The sequence below is a fragment of the Aythya fuligula genome, chromosome 3 (genome assembly GCF_009819795.1).
Source record: "Aythya fuligula isolate bAytFul2 chromosome 3, bAytFul2.pri, whole genome shotgun sequence".
In the NCBI taxonomy this organism is placed as follows: domain Eukaryota; kingdom Metazoa; phylum Chordata; class Aves; order Anseriformes; family Anatidae; genus Aythya; species Aythya fuligula.
Window position 1 is genome coordinate 75,323,188 of NC_045561.1, and position 16,921 is coordinate 75,340,108.

At 36.0% G+C, this 16,921-nt stretch overlaps 1 protein-coding gene across 8 annotated transcripts in view; it reads right to left on the reverse strand.

Moving 5' to 3' along the window:
- The window catches only part of FAM184A (family with sequence similarity 184 member A), a 79,486-nt gene that overhangs the window by 37,658 nt on the left and 24,907 nt on the right, over window positions 1-16,921 (reverse strand). For all 8 annotated transcript variants that reach the window (XM_032184220.1, XM_032184218.1, XM_032184222.1 and 5 more), the window contains exons 2-7: window positions 13,416-14,270; window positions 11,565-11,700; window positions 8,942-9,123; window positions 8,086-8,283; window positions 3,795-3,917; window positions 1,585-1,746 (exon numbers count right to left, since the gene is read on the reverse strand). In XM_032184220.1, the coding sequence (XP_032040111.1) occupies window positions 1,585-1,746; window positions 3,795-3,917; window positions 8,086-8,283; window positions 8,942-9,123; window positions 11,565-11,700; window positions 13,416-14,270 (1,656 nt within the window). The remainder of the gene's footprint in view (window positions 1-1,584; window positions 1,747-3,794; window positions 3,918-8,085; window positions 8,284-8,941; window positions 9,124-11,564; window positions 11,701-13,415; window positions 14,271-16,921) is intronic.

Consider the following 16,921-nt stretch of genomic DNA (forward strand, 5'->3'; position numbering starts at 1 on the left):
GGAGTCACCATCCCTGGAAGTCTTCAAAAGACGTTTAGATGTAGAGCTTAGGGATATGGTTTAGTGGAGGGCTGTTAGCGTTAGGTCAGAGGTTGGACTCGATGACCTTGAGGTCTCTTCCAACCTAGAAAATTCTGTGATTCTGTGAATATTTTTCAGCAGTGCTGGCTTCATTCATGAGAAGCAAACATTGCCATCTAAATTTATTTTTTTTTTTCATGTAAGAATTTTTCTGTACTATTTTGTCCATTTATAGATTTGAAAATCTCTTAAGATAAATGTTATTGCCAGTAGTCTGCTATATATGAATATTTAAATGTGAATAAATGAAGAGGTAAGATTGTAGTAGCTCGTATGCACACTTAAAGAAATTACAAAAAATACAGAGGAAGTTATAAACTGTAATAGGGTGCACATCATATGACTATAGATGAAAAAAAATAATAACAATATCCTGCTTCAAGCTGCTCTGTTTAAGAAAATTACAGCAGTATGAAATCAGATTCAGGGATATTTTTGCTTTGTTTTACTTCAAATATTTGCTGTAATCTTGTAAATGTGCTTTGTTCATTGAGGAAAGAGGGGGAAAAAAGTTATGCTCAGTATTGAAGTATCGTAGAATGGCTTAGGTTGGAAGGGACCTTAAAGATCATCTAACTCCAACCCCCTGCCATGGCAGGGATGCAACCCACAAGATCAGGTTATCCAAGGCCCCATCCAGCCTGGCCTTGAACATCTCCAGGGATGGGGCACCCACAGCTTCTCTGGGCAACCTATGCCAATGCCTTACTACCCTTACAGTGAAGAATTCCCTCCTAATGTCTAATCTAAATCTATCATCTTTTAGTTTAAGGCCATTCCCCCTTGTCCTATCATTATCTCCCCAAGTAGAGTCCTTCTCCATCCTTTTTATAAGCCTCCTTTAAGTACCGAAAGGCTGCAATGAGGTCTCCCCAGAGCCTTCTCTTTCTCCAGGCTGAACATCCCCAGCTCTCCCAGCCTTTCATCATTCTCCAGCCCTCTGATCATCTTTGTGGCCCACCTCTTGTCAGTAGATGACCTAGTGACAGATAACTTGCAGTTCTATTATTTTACATTCATATCACAGCTTTTCTTTCTTAAAATTTTATAAAAATAATAACTAAAAACAAACAAAAAAAAACACCTCTCAGTGTAATCTTGTATCTCATTCTAATGTGATTTTAATGAGGTACGAGTAGGTGATGGTAGCCATACTACCTGGAGTTCAGAGTGCTGAGCTTACCCGCAAAACCGTCTTAGGCACATGTTTCAATGAGTTCTAGAGCCAATAGTGTTCTGGGTCATGTTTATCATCAAGACATGAAACTGTCTAGTACAGCAGAGGTGTAACACATATCCTTTTCACTTTTTCACGAAATTTTGTTAACTCAGGCATCTGAGAAGTATGACTCAATACAGTTTGTACAGACTTACTATGGCAGGTACAGTTCATATAGCTCCTTCAATAACGTGTACATTATAACATGTCTTGCCATTTCAATAACAAGACTGAAATCACAGTGATGGTACTTTGTACAAATTATTTTCCAATGCTATGGTTACCTCAACATTATACAATGAATCTGTAGTTTCACGCAGTCTTGCTCTTGTTAACTCTAGTTCTTTCTGGAGTATTTCCTGAGCTTCCTGAAGACTGGAGATATGTCCTTCTGCAGTACCAAGGCCTTGTTCACTTTTTCGTACAAGATCTTGCAGACGACAAACCTACAACATATCAAAAAAGGTACCTTATATAATTATTACTAACAGCCCAGTCAGCTTGGTTTCATTTTCTTCTATTTCTAATTCCAATCTTTTTTTTTTTTTTTTCCTTTGCACAACCTGTTCTCCTTTAATATCACTTAATGTTTGTGTATTAAAAAACAAAATCCTGTAATACTGGAAAAGCAAACAAAGATTCAGATTAAAGGATTTTTTACAAGGAAAAATTCCAACTTATAAATGAAGCACTTCGGAAAGGAAAGAGGTTACATAAAAGTTCTGAAATTACCTGTAATTTTACTGTGAGAAAGCATATTTTATGCAAATTAAATTAACAAGAAACACTATTTCTAAATACAAAAGCTTTAATCTAATGGATAAATTGACTTGTACCAGGTTATATTTGTTTTCAGATTGCTATCTGTCCATAAATTAGTCTGTAAATTATAATAGTATATAGCGTCTGTAAATTAAAATGTGATTATTTCCCTAACTGCTACATAAAAATATATTTATGTGTACCTGTTTGTACTTCAGTTTCCCATTTGTATAACAATAAAATAGCAAAACTTCTTTTGCTTTAAGGAAGAATATTAGAAATTAAACATTGCATATTAAACGGAAAAACTTTTTTTCACATATAGGCTAGAAAAGTGGAATAATGTCAGGCAGATGAGACCCAAGAAGAGCAGCAAAAGAGAAGTTTTTTTCAGAAATAACAGCCTCATTGCCTCTTCATGTTGATATAAATATCAAGGAATGAGTGTCTTAAAACATTATCTTTGGGTTTCTGGGTAACGTTAACTACTTCTTCTGTTTGTTAGCATAATTATATAATTATTAATTATGTGCAAGTACTGAAAGCTGTTTAAAATGGTCCTTAGTAAAACCATCAGAAATCCTGTGCATGGAGAGGGCAGTCTAAGAACTGGCCCTATCAGAGACACAGACAACCTTTCTAAAAAATCTTGACTGGTCAAAGATGAAATGAGGAGAAATAAAAATAAATAAAAATAAAAATAAAAAATAAAAATAAAAGAGGAATTAACCTAGGAATCTAAAGAGTAAAAAGGCAACTTAATCCTAAAATATGTGAAAAAGGTGGTATCGACTTAATCAGAACACTCAAAGAAATTTCTGGCAAGTATTTAAGACGATGCCCTTCTTAAGTAGCTTGATGCTAGGAATAGGCTTAATGAGGCTTGAATCTTCCTTGTCCTTTGGCTAAGACAGTTGCTGTAAAAAAAAAATCTGTCAACAAAGAAAACAGGATGGCATAGGTTCAAAAACAGCCTTTTCAGCAAAGATGCTGAGTTAATGTCTGCAGAAAGCAATAAATATATTCCTACCGTTAAATGAAGTCTGTAACTTAAAACAAACAAAAAAGGAAGAAGAAGCAGAAACATAAAAAATAAGCTAAAGATGTGCCAGACATTTCACAGACAAGTTTCTTCCAGATCAGTGAACACACTGAGAAACTATTCTCAATTGTCAATATTATAAACTCAAAAATAAAAGTGTATTGGGATATGCATTTAACACAGATTGCATATATCAATATGTTTTAAATAATTTGGCTCATTATAAGGAAGTGTTGCATGTCATCTTTTGCTGGAAATATATGAAGACCATCTGCAAGTTAGAAAGCTGACTAAAATTTACAGTATGTTAATTAAAAACCAATGTGGATTTAATTACAAGTTATTCTTTCCCCTCTTTGTCTCGACATACTTTGTATAGAGAGATCTTAGTAGCTAAAGTGAAGTTAAGCAGAGTAAAAACAAGCACAGCTATTTATGTCAAATTTTTGTACTTTTTTTTTTGCTTTATTAATTTTGTAGAAGACTATAAAATCGTTTCTCAGAAGGAGTCGAGTAACTTATGCTTGAAGAATATTCCACTTTAAATAGAAATAATGCTCTGCACAGACTGAACAGTGTAGACCTTGCTTTGCACTGGAATCTAAGCGCAAACTGAGTACAAGCTCATTATTGATTAAATGTGATCTAATTCACAGGACTATTAGCTGATACAATTAAGTTAAGCCTTACCTCCTGATTGGCAGATGTTAGTTTTGTTGTCAATTCTTCTCTCAGGTTTTCCAGCTGTTGTCGAAGCTGATTCTTATCATCCTCCAAATGCAGTTTCTCCTTCTCAAACTGCTGCTCCAACTCCTTCAGAAATAAGAAAAAATGTTAAACATCTGTGATAAGGTTATCAAAAAGTACAGGCATACCACATGAAAATTCTTCTTCTTTGCACAAATAATATTCCTGATCTCAAGCAAGAATTGTCCTTTCCTTGAAGTGTTAAAACATGAACATTTACTTCCATTTACAATAGAGGTATTAATTTTTCATCTTATTTTGTCATCTAACATCCTTGATTAATCACAAAATAAAGACATACAGGACTTCCTTCTCAATGATTAGTTTCACTTTGCATTTAATTAGCAAAATCATTAAAACTACATCTACTTTCACAGTTCCGCAATCCATCAACACTTAAAAAATTTTCACTTCGTATAAAATTACACTGATAATGCTTATCTGTTGGCCTTCAACCATTTACCTCCTACACATAACTGCAAAGACAATAGGAAAACTTAAAATCCAGACTGAGCTTTAAGAAGTTTTTCATGCTGTTACTATTAAAAATAGATATCTAAATAACCACGTCATACATATAAATTTTATATAGAATCCAAACTAATCTAGAATTTGTCCTCAAGTTCAGCTATGTGGAAAGAATCAGATTAACACTGTTTTCCTTCAATTGCTGTAGAGTGACAACCAAATTCTGTTGTTTTCAGAGGAATGATGAATCACTCTGTGACAAATGATGCTTAAGTAAGACTTGTACAATCTTTCTTGTTTGCACTATGAAATATGCTGTGGCAAAATTTCATTGGTACTATTCAGACCCTATTCTGATAACTGAGTAATTAGATCTTTTATGACACTTGTCAGTACAGCTGTGCAGTTCTGAAAAATTATTAGCAACTCTATTTTCATAATCCTTCTATAAACTGTAAAAACGGCATCAGTACATTTTATAGATGGAAACATTGAAGCAAAGAAATATTAAAGCCATTTCTTCAGAGTCCTATTCTCATTATTTACAGAACTCATGTCCCATTTTTTCCAAACTACTAAGCCCCAGATGACTTTCCTAGTCTTTCAGTTCCAAAGAAATTCTCATGTTGTCTACCCAAAGGCTTCTTGTACTATGTTCTTTCCTCAGATTAGACTCAACTCCTCTCAGCATTTGAGACCTCTGTGTCTTCCTTGAATTACTCAGAAAACAAACAAACAAAAAAAGGGACATACATTTCACAGAGATAGTATACCAATTAAGAAATACTGAGATCTAGACCCTGACATCTTTTGATAGTTAACTTCCCCTGACTAGAATCAAGTTTCACAATTCTCACATTTATATGTGTTCCCTATTTTAACTAATTTAATGATTTAAGAACAACTATTTTATGTTCTTTTATTCTCTATGTTACTTTTAACAGCTATTTTTTAAAAACAATTTTTGTAAGGTACCCAGAACAGAAGATAAAAACATCGCTGATGCAAAGATGTTCTAAAATAACAGATATAAAAAGATTTAAATATTTTCATCAGGTGTACAGAAAGACCATTACATATTGAAAAGCAATGCAATTGCAGAAGGCAACAATGTCTCCTAGTAAAGTACTCTTCCTAAGCCATCAGTGACTACAGCAGAAATATTTTAATAAAACAATAACGTAACAAAAAAGATACTATAAGGGAAAAAAAAAAAAAAAAAAAAAAAAGAAAAAACCCACAATGTAACAGCAAAAGATCTCTGTAGTTGAAGTCCAACTGGCTGTGACTCTGCCTGTCACAGAACGTTTTTTTCCTTGGGGTCAGTGTAAGAGACTCACCAGGCCCCAGAAACATCCTGCTAACTTCAGTGAACTTTAACAGAATTCCCAGGTTCAGTTTGCCTAAATACCAGGATCAATGGCAGCTTCAACAGGTCCCTGCTATACGCTGCCATATACTCAGATCTTCTGAGGTCCCTTCCAAACTGGGTTATTTTAAAATTATTTTAAAATTCTAAACTCAGCTTTCAGGTACCTACCGCTCCAGACATATATGCAGTATGGGTACCCTAGCACAGGTACGGGAAGCTGATCTAGGACAAAATACTTTTAGTTTTCCTGACAGCACTTATTTACGAGAGAGCAGTGCTGATATCAAGTCTGTGTCAAACCTCAGAGGAGAATGGGTAATGCTCCTGTATCACAGATCTGATTTCCTCTTCCCCAACCTTATTGGTTTTGCCTACTGCAATATCCTCAGCTTGCTCGTACCTTGCTTACAGATTGCAAGCTGCACAGCTCCACAGAACTGCAGCTTCCTCTGCTTTATATCCCAAATGTAAATGTAGTATCAACTTGAGACATGTAAAACAACAGCAAAAGGAAATAATTTACAATCAACAATAAATATCCTCTAAAAAGTAACTTTAAGGCATGGACTTCTTCTTTTTTGGTCAGTAATGGATATGATATGAGTAGATTTCTACCTGTTGCTGCACAAAACCAACTTAAACAAGTTTTGAAACCCTCCATGTTCAACAAGCTTGAAACAATAACTACCTCAACTAGAAACAGGCTGACTTTCAGGTAGTAAAAAGACATTACACATAAGCAACAGATTTTTTTCTGGTTTAAAAGTGTAAGCTTAGCTATTTTATAAAGCTCGAAAAATGAAAACATTCATCACAAAGGTATCTTTAAGTATGAGCAATACATCTTCATTTGGCAATCTGCCAGTGGGAAATTCTTCAGAGTGAGGATAGCTTCAGCAGTTAATGCAATTATTCTTTGCTCTCTAACCCACTCTGAATTGTTTCCAATGTTCCATGTACGAGTCACTAATAAGAGTCTCATAGTTAAAGCTAGTGCTTAGGAGTCCAGAAATAAGAATTTTTATGTATTTGGTCCTGAAATGTGGAGAAATCAAACAATACCAGTAAGTACTGCTTGGAGTAGCAGAGAGAATTCCTTATTTCTTTATTTATAGCTAGATAGATATAGATTTATATAAATATTTATTTATTGATTTATTTATTCCTTATTTGTTCCTTTACCATAAATATTCTATCTCCCCTTAAGAAAAACAGGGAACACTAGTTAAATTACAGTTAAAAACTGCAATTCTTTTGCAGATATGTCTTTGTGTTTACTGAACCTACAATTAATGCTCCTACAGATAAGTTTTCTTCTGTATAAGAGTAAACCTAGGAATGAGAAAACCTCAGTATCTTTTCAAAGAAGGCAAATAAAGTCACAAACAAAGACGACCCCACTCTACCCCCTAAAAAAACACATCATTTTACTGAAGTGAAGGAAAATATTCCTAGACACCTTTACAATACATTGTTTTAATAAATGGTATTTTTAAGTTACAAACAAAGTAATCATGAAAGATCAGATGCATATATTTCTCAGAGAACTAATTCCATTACTGAGAGACACAGAAAAAATCTCTGTGATTTATTCAAAATAAGATTAAGAAGCAACACATTAGTATAATAATTTGGGGGAAAAAAAGTCCAAGACCCACACCACTGCAAACACCTGTGTTTTGTGTTATATTTCTTGTGGATGCTGACCAGAAGAGCACAACAAAGCCTTTACATTCAATGATTAACATTTATCCCATATCTTTTTTATACAGCAGAACTTGTGTATAACATATATACAATCAGACTATGAAATAATACATCAAAATTTGTCCTCTCATCCCAAAAGGCAAATTCTGTGAAAGTGAAGAGCCTTTAAATTTCAGTATTCTAGTCAAAGGTAAATTAATAGTCTACATACAACTAGCATGATTTTATATGTTAGGTACAGATGTTGTCTTCTGAGCATCCATAAAGTACTAATATATTATCTTTTTGAATTCATGGACTGTTTATGTTGAATTGTAAATAACCTTTAGCCTCCTTCAAAAAAACTAATCTCAAGTGATATTCCAACCATTCTGCATATGGATCACAAAACTGGAAAAACACACCTACTACGCTTAGAAGTGGTAGTCTTCATCACAAAGAAAGATGTTTTGAGCTGAGAATTTTTCTTCTGTATGCAGAAAAATAAGAGAAATTTTTAATTTTTTTTTGGTAAGGCATGTGTTACTTTAATAAAGACTGAGTAGTTTCTTCAGAAAGGCCCAGCAAATCTGCAGGTAGCTCCAAATAAGACTTGCCATTCAACAAAACCATGCAGTACAAGGCTCAAATTATAATACTTGTTTTTTTTTTGGAATATGTTTGATTATTCAGAAAAAACAAACCTACCATCTGCAGTTTTTTCTTATCTTTATTAGCATTACTGTGTGCAGCCTCTATTGCAGTATGGTGTTTCCAGGTCAATTCTTCTAAAGTCTTTGAATGAGCCTCCTTCAACTGTGCAGCCTCTCCTTCTAATCTTGCTTGCAGTTTTACCAGCTCCTTCTCATAATATTCACGTTGTGTCTCCCTTGCTTCATTTACTTTCTACAAAAGATGAAGAGAAAAAAAATTTACTTCTATTCAAGGGTGACAAAATCCTAGCACCATTCCAGTAAGATGAAAAAATACAAAACATTACTAATGACATAAATCAAGAAAAATTAACTTTCATATAAAGCAAATTGAGTGAACACTAAGCATTGATTAAACCGGTATGTAACCATAAACTAGTTTAAATATATCCATGCAAAACACTATATCCATTTAAAAAAATATATATTTTTTTCTTTTTCACTATTTAATCTGGGGAAACAACCATCAGGTATCAAGTATCATTCGTTTCAAACATGTGCAGCACCTTTTCATAGACTTTATTTTTTAATTTATTATTTAACCATTCCACCTTTCTTCTTACCAAGACACTTTTGATACTAGGCATCTATGCATATCACAGTAAGTTATATGAGGTTGCTTAAAAGATGTCCAAAGCAGTCTGAGCAGTATCTAATCTGATCTCCCTCTGCTCTCACTTAAAACCCTACGTTAGTTGTTCTGTGTTAAAACATGACGTACACTTGGAACACGCTAATATAGGTCCTAGTCCAGTCTTACCAAACTGAAAAATGAAAACACATTCACTTTTTTTCCCTTAAAATTCTAAGTCTTATTCTTTTATTCAGCTAAAGTCAGTAAGAAGTCTAACCTTCTCCAAGGCCAAAATCTGCTGTCTTTGTCGCTCATCCAGACTCTGTGTTTTGCTTTGTAGTAAGTTTCTTTCCTCTTCCAGCTGGGATAGTTTTTCCTTTAATCTAGACTTTTCTGATTCCAAATCTCTGATTGTAACTTCTTGAGTCATTTGGGTAGCTTGAAGCATTCCAATATGACCTAGAAACAACATAACTCTTTAAAACCTTGTGTCATTGTTCCCGTAATTGAAGTACAAATTAATTAATACTCTGGCAATTTCAAGAAGTTAGTGGAAGCTTACATGTTGATCTCTACTATCTTTACTGCAATGTTTATATTCCTTTCCATTTTGCCCCTTTTTAGTTTTATCATAAAACATCCCACAGCTGTTGAGGACTTGGTGCTGGGGCTCCTTTAGTTTCAGTTTTCCTGGTTCAAAGTTGCATATTGACTCCAAGAGAAAGCAGAGGTAGGCAAGGGTATGAACATGCACAGTATGTCTCAAAAACTCAAGAGAACCAAACCTAAAGCTGCACATTTTTCTGTAGCTTATTGCAGGGCAAAAGAGAGGTGAATACTGAAGTCTAATGGTAAAGATGTTAGTGTTATCAAACTCATGATTTCACCACCATACTAGGTATAGCAGCTAAAGCTATGTAAAGCATAAAATTACACTACATTTTGCTATGAGGATATGACTAAAAGCTGCAACAGAACTCATTCTCTCCATAGCAGGGCATGAGCTAAATCTCTGTGGGTGAGAGGCTCGCTTTTAATGTCTGTCCTGGTTTGGGCTGAGGTAGAGTTAATTCTCTTCATAGTGGTTGGTATGGTTCTGCACTTTGGATGAACACAGATGTTCTAGTTGTTGCTGAGCAGTGCTTACACTGAGCCAGGCCTTTCCTGCTCCTGGTGCTGCCCTGACAGCAAGGAGGCTGGGGGTGCCCCAGGAGCGGGGAGGGGACACGAGCCTACACAGCTGACTCAACTGACCAAAGGGACATGCTCTACCACATGGTGTCATGCTGAAGAATAAAACTGAGGGAGTTGGCTGGGGAGGTGCTGGGCATCAGTCAGCAGGTGGTGAGCAATTGCATTGTGCATCACTTGTTTTACTCCTCCTCCTTCCCCCCCCCTTTTTTTTCCTCCTCACTTCATTATTAAACCGTCCTTATCTCAGCTCACAAGCTCTTGTACTTTTCAATTCTCTCTACCATTCCACTGTGGGTGGGGAGCAAGCAAATAGCTTGCATAGTGTTTAGCTGCCTGCCAGGTTAAAACACAACAGTTACAGAAGTTCAGCCATTTCTAAAGATAAACAGAATGACACATCAATTTCCCATGATAGACTTAGCAGTTTTCTCAAATCACAATATGAGTAAATACTTCATATGGTAATTAAGTACAAGAAGTCAGTTTCTTTGGGGCAAGATTTTTGACTTCCACATTTGAGCTGAAAATCAAAGGAGACAGCAGTAGGCCAAGAAGAGAAACCATTTCTAAACAAGGTGGTATCCAATTTCCTCACATGGTAATGGCTTGGTGATCTGAGATTCTCTTACCAGGAAACCTATTAGTTTTATCTATTTACATCCAGTCTTGTATCCCAGTTGGTCTCTATATTGTCAAAACATATCGCCTAGACTACTCCAAGCCCTACCTTAGCTAGCTTCTGTATGCACTTATCCTAGACATAAAGCAGACACACTCAGTCCTTCTGTACAGCTACCTCATTATTTTTGAGGGTAAGAAATAAAGCCTCGATACAGGCCACGTTCACAATTCAAGGGCTAGGCCACATGTAGTGGAAATGCTAGCACACTTCCAGTATTAGCACGTTAATGCTGGGAAACAGTTTCTGTCCCTAAAGCTGACTGGTCTAGTCTGGCAGCATCTCAGCCTTCAAAAGGAAGTGATCTTATCCAAACTGACTCTTGGGATGCGCCCTGGTGCTTGTGCTAACTTCTGGAAAATAATCAGGTATTTCTATGATTGGTCTAGATAAGACAGGTACTTATTTTTAACCTACCTGCAGCATAGTTAACCAGGTTAAAGTCCATGCCCATGTCCTATCACTAAACAGTTCGCCAGAGACACAACATCAATGAGGTAAAATCGAAATCCACACATGTACAGCCAACTCAAACAATTTTCTATGCCTTTCCTTAGGCCAAAATGCACAGTCAAGAAAACAGCGATAAAGAAAACCCGAACAAATTTATTAGCCAAAAAGCTGCTTATCTTCTGAAAGTAGGTGTAAAGCGAATGACCACTGTCTCAGCAAAACCACAGAGCAACAGAAAAAGGATGAAGAAACAGGAAGCATGTTTCAATAGTTACACAGAGAACAAAGAAATAGAAGACAGAAGCATTTTGTACGAGTATAGTTAAGGCAAGACATTTCAAGGCCTACAAGATACATACATGGCATACAAATACAACATTTATAAAAGTACATAAAAAAGAATTTTAAGTACAGTGCATGCAATATAAAAACAACCTATAAACTTGTCAAACTTCTCTGCACAGCATTAAATAGTTTTTAGGTACTCTAAGCCTGCACAAGGGTAAAAGAAAAAAAGAAAGGCTAGAATTAATAAATGAAGTTCATTTCCAAATGATGTTACTAACATACATACTGGCTTTGAGAACGAGATCGGTGGCCTGCTGCTGTAAGCGTTCTCTAGCAGCTGCTAGCTCACTTTCCACTTCTTTGTGTTTGCTTAGCAATGACATCTCCTCCTCCTTCACATCGTCTAGCTGTTTTTGAAGAACCTAGAAGAAGCATGGTATAACGTCTGCTATTATATAGAATAATGTTTAAATTTAAATGAGTTTTTGGTGAAAATGTAAAGAAAAGACCTATTAGCAAGCAAGTTTTATTCAAACAAAAGCTGAAATCTTGCAATATTGTCACCATACTCATTTTGTTCTACTTTTCCCAAAAAAGATACAAAGATACTGTATATATGGCATAACAAGGATGCATAAAGAGAAGTGCGACAATATTCAAAAAGGTATATGAAAAATAAAAGTGGCAATGTGGTCCACAGATTTTAGGGACCAATTTGAGATGCTTGTTTTCAGGTATCTCAGAGTTCTTCAAATTGAAGAATACATTATACATGCACAGCAGTTTTCATTTTCCTTAATTAAACAGAGTTGAAAATGGACTTTTGGAAGACCCCTTGGGACACTGAAAGAGATATTTGGTATTAATCTTCTGATACATCAAGAAGGTAATCTTCTTTCACTATAGCCTGTAGCCTTTACACAAGAAAGCAGCAAAATATTGCATAAGATTGGCTGGAATTAGATTATAAATGGAAAAAGCTAATAGTCTATCTCAGCTTTAACCAGTGATGTCCTGGATGCTTCCAGAATTACTAAAATTTAAGGTACTTGGAAACTTGAGTTACTAAGACTGCTGAAGTCAAGATACTTAAGTTTCCTCACAGAGAGGAAACTTTCCTCAGCACAGTTACCAAAACGCAAGCAGTATTTCACAGAATTTTTTCCTTCATGTCCAACATATCCTGTCCTTCCTTTCTGATGACTCCCCAAAAAAATCAGTCTTTATATTTATGGGATGTCTTGTCCTTCTTTATGGACAAGAAAGGTTAGTATTGAACAAAAACTTCAGTATCTAAATAATACTGAAAATATATGCAAGATTTCAGATACTGCTAGTAAAAACATCCCTGAAGACTTTTTTATTATAAAGTTAAAATACATAATGTTGGTTGTTTTTTGTTTGTTTGTTTGTTTGTTTTCCTTGCCTCCCACAAACCTACTGTTCTCCATACCCAGGATGTTTAGGCCAGGTAGTCATTATTGATCTCTATAAGCACAACTGCACTGAATAAAGAATATTCATTATACTTACCTTGACCGTTCTATGACATTCTTGTACAATACATTTCTGCAGCCCAGATAAATGGTTTTTCACCTTTTCTAGCAAGTGTTCCAATTTAACCAGCATAACATCTCAGTCATTACCAGTCACCATCCTCCTTCCTACTCTGAACCTTTTGCTTTGGGAGGTAGGGATGAATTTATGGGAAGACCCGATGCGAAGATTCAGCACTGTTCCATGAACGTGTGTGTTCCTAAGTGGTAATAGTTTTGAGTAATCTGTTGAGTACTTTCTGCACTTTGGGTAATATGGCTGGATCAACCAAGTTCTGGTCATGTCCAGCTGAAAGCAAGACACTTTCCCTGTATAAAGACACTAAAAATATCCCCTGGGCTGGGGCTTCTAGATTCTACTGGAATATAAGCAAATATTAATCCAGTCTGGGAAAAATAAATAAAATACTATAAATAAATAAATAACATCTAGAAATGGATGAAAATCAATTATTAATAGCAGAAAATTCATTTTACATGTTCCAAGCACCTCAGCCTAACTTCCTGGCACAAAGACATCCTAAATAAGAAAAGAAAAAGAAAAAAAATCAGTCCTTGAAACAACGTATTACTGGCCTCACCTGAACATTGTTTTCTGCTGTACTAAGAGCCACTTGAAGTTTTTGGCATTTTTCCCGTAGACTGGCAGCTTCATCCTGGACCATTTGTAACTCGGTTTTAAGTTTTCCCAGGTTCTTCCGTAAAATACTTTCTTGGTTTTGAAATTCTTTTCTTAGCTCCACCTCTTTCTCTTTGCAAGCATGCAGACTTTCAGCTGTAAAAAGCTGAGATCTTTTCAAAGAATCAAGTTCATGTTCATAGAAGGACTGTGCTTTGCTGAGTTTGCCTTCGTAATCCTCAATGAGTTTTTTTCTTTCCAGTCTTAACTCCTCAACTTTATTGTTCAAGTCTTCCAGCTCCAGTCTGTGCAATTCCTCTAGCTTTTCTTGCCCCTTACTCAAGGTAGCATTCTGACTCTGTTGAGTCTTCAGAAGTTCTTGAATCTCAAGCCTATGTGCAGCTCTCAAGTCTTCCAGAGCTGTACGCTTGTCCTTCTCATACTGCACTTGCAACTGTATGAAACTTCGTAGCCTTTCCTCAAATTTCTTTCTAATCTCTTCTACTTCTCTTGACATGGTCACTACACGTTGGACATGCTGGGCTTCTGCACAAAGCTGCATATCCTCAACTCTACCCTTATATGCTTCAAATTCTGTCAAGGCCTGATGTTTCATCTTTTTATGATCTTCCAGTGACTCTTCCAAAACCTGGATCTTTCTCTTAAGATCCATTTCTTCTGCAACTTTACTTTTATACTGCAAGATCTTCTCTCTGGTCTCTGCAAGAATTTGCTGAATTTCTTCTTCATGGGCATCCTTAAGGGCTTGGATGGCAGCTTCGTGTTCATCATTTTTAGTGTTCAATGCATATATTACCTGCAGGTATTAAATAGTAATATACTGTGACAAGGCATTCTGGCATCCTAATAAAAAAAAAAATAAAACAAAAAACAGCTTAGATACTTTGCTACTTTGACAATCTGGCTCGTTTTCCTGATACAAATAAGTCACCAAATGGTCTTATCAATTTAACTGCATAAACTCTGTATTATAAAAATACTGATATAAATATAAAATTACAATTTTACACATTTTGTAGAATGGGCTTTTATGCTTTTTAACCTATAATTTTCCTGATCAAAGTTTTGCCTTTATAAGCATGCTGTTGCTGTAAACACCACTGGGTGAAAAAAAAAAAAAAAAAAAAAAAGCACATTCAACTTCTGAAAAACAAAACATTTATTTAAAAGAATTAAAAGCATTGCCTAAAAAGAAATATTAACAAAAGTTTTCTATAAGAAAACAAGCACACACAAGACAGTGTAAGTTCCAATTTCCTTTCATGTTGTAATGAAGTCTAAAACTCAAATTCCTTCTTTCCAAATGCTGACTGTTCTTAAATATTTTATTTTAAACAAACCTCAAATGCCAACATTGATTGCTGTGGTTTAAAGGCCTGAGGGTTGCTTGGATATAAGTAGGTTTTTTTGACAGCTTATCTGGAAGACAACCTGCACAAAGTCTCCTAAGGTCTGAGGTCCCTGGCTATGTGAGCTTGCCAACTCCTCTGTTTCCAAGTCAGATGAACAGAAGGGTAGCTGGCAAAGCAGCCAACAGTTTGGGGAGCCCAGGAAGATATGCAGCTCAAAAAGGTTGTGAAGCCAGCAAAACTACCTAACATTCAGTGCAAGTTTTACAGTAACCAGGTATATCCTATGGGATGTTTCAATTGCCCCACAACGTGGTAGTTTGTCTTTCTGGTTTTAAGCCAAGTATTCTCACCAACACACAGAAGTGGGTGCAAATGTACGTATCAGTGAAGAAACTCTTTACACTGTAGTAAGTGGATTTTAATACAATATTTTGTACTCGTGAATCCAACAACCCACACACCTCCCAACGTTAGAGGCAACAGAACTATAAAACACATCTGAACGGGGGGGGGGAAAAAAAAAAAGAGACTGATTATAATATTTAATACATCTTAAAAATGAATAATGAGAAGAAAAAAAAAAAAGTCAACAAAAAAGAGGCAGAGAATCTAGAAGAAAGGTGCCCTTTAGTTTCTTTGTGAGAACAGAACCTAGACCAGCCCTCTATTAGCATTTAACCAGGCAACAGAGGAGGATGCATTGATGGGCACCCGGAGCTGGGAAGTACAAAGAAGGCCCACAATCACTCTCCAGGCACCAACTACAGAGCTTCTGCCATCTGGTCTGAAGTCAAGGGTTCATACACGTTAGACAGATCAAAACTGTTTCCACAAGGGAAAAGGCAAAGTCAAGATTTTGTCCTGGTAACAAAGACAGTTACCATATTTTTCATTTTTCGTGTATGTGTGTGTTTGTGTCTGTTTCTTAAAAAAAAAAAAAGATTCCAGGCATTATATTCTACATTTTATTATCTAAAATCACAAACTTACCATACAGTCATCTGGGCTGAGGGGAGGATGGGGGGAGGTAGGGATGGGATGGGACATATCACTAAAAGGGCACGGGCTTTATTTCTTGTTTTTAATAGAATACAAAAAGTAAGTTCTGAAACATCAAATACAAAGGGGAAAAATACCTAAGCTACCTCACTCAACTTTATACAGCAGGGAAACAACTTTTTTAAAGACTACCTTACATTATTCAAATTCATTTTTTTTCTAACCTATGTAAATGTTAGTTAATGACAGAGGAAAAATGGCTCTGCCATGCCTTTGGTGACTGTGATTAACATTGCTAATATCGCTGTAGGCAGCCGGTAGTCTTTTGGATTTCCCTAGAAAAAAATAGGTTTCCTAGTGCAAATGAGCTTTGTAGCTCAGAGACTCAAAATTTTCCTCTAATACATTACAAAAAAAATGACACTAAGTGACATGCAATTCCATTAACAGAATCATAATTATTGTTTTAATGCCTGGCACCCAAGGGTTTTCAACCTCTTATATTCTCAGTGGTTTTGGTGATGCCAACAGGAACTTCTGAGTGCAAAGCTCTCCTCTCTCTCCTGTCACCACCATACAGTCAAATTTCTCCATTACTGGAGGGTCAAGACACATCATTTGTCCAACCAGTCACAAAAGCAAGTACCACGTGTGCACATGCACAAAACCACACAGGTGCAAGGGCCCCAGTCTCGACCTTGTCCTGATTTACTGACTTATGTCCTGGGCTTCACCTTGCACCTGCCTTATGACCACAGCCTTGAGGCACACATGGCAGAGTGCACCTGACATGAATGTGAAAGACATTAGGTCTTCTTAACAGGTAGAATCTGCCTCTTTGTATAAACCTAAGCACATAAATTTTGAAGTGCCACCCATTAACAGGAGTAAGCTTTCTTCCAACTCCTAGTTATTGTCTTCACTGTGCTTACAGTTACCATACACAACTTCTCCACAGGACCTCAGACTCTTACAGCACAAAGCAGAGCCCTTACTTGTCTCTTCAGAAGGTCACCTCTTTATTTCTCCCTCATCAGCCACTCAAGTTAGAAGGCTTACCATACAATGGATGACCTTAAATTCTGACAAATCTACC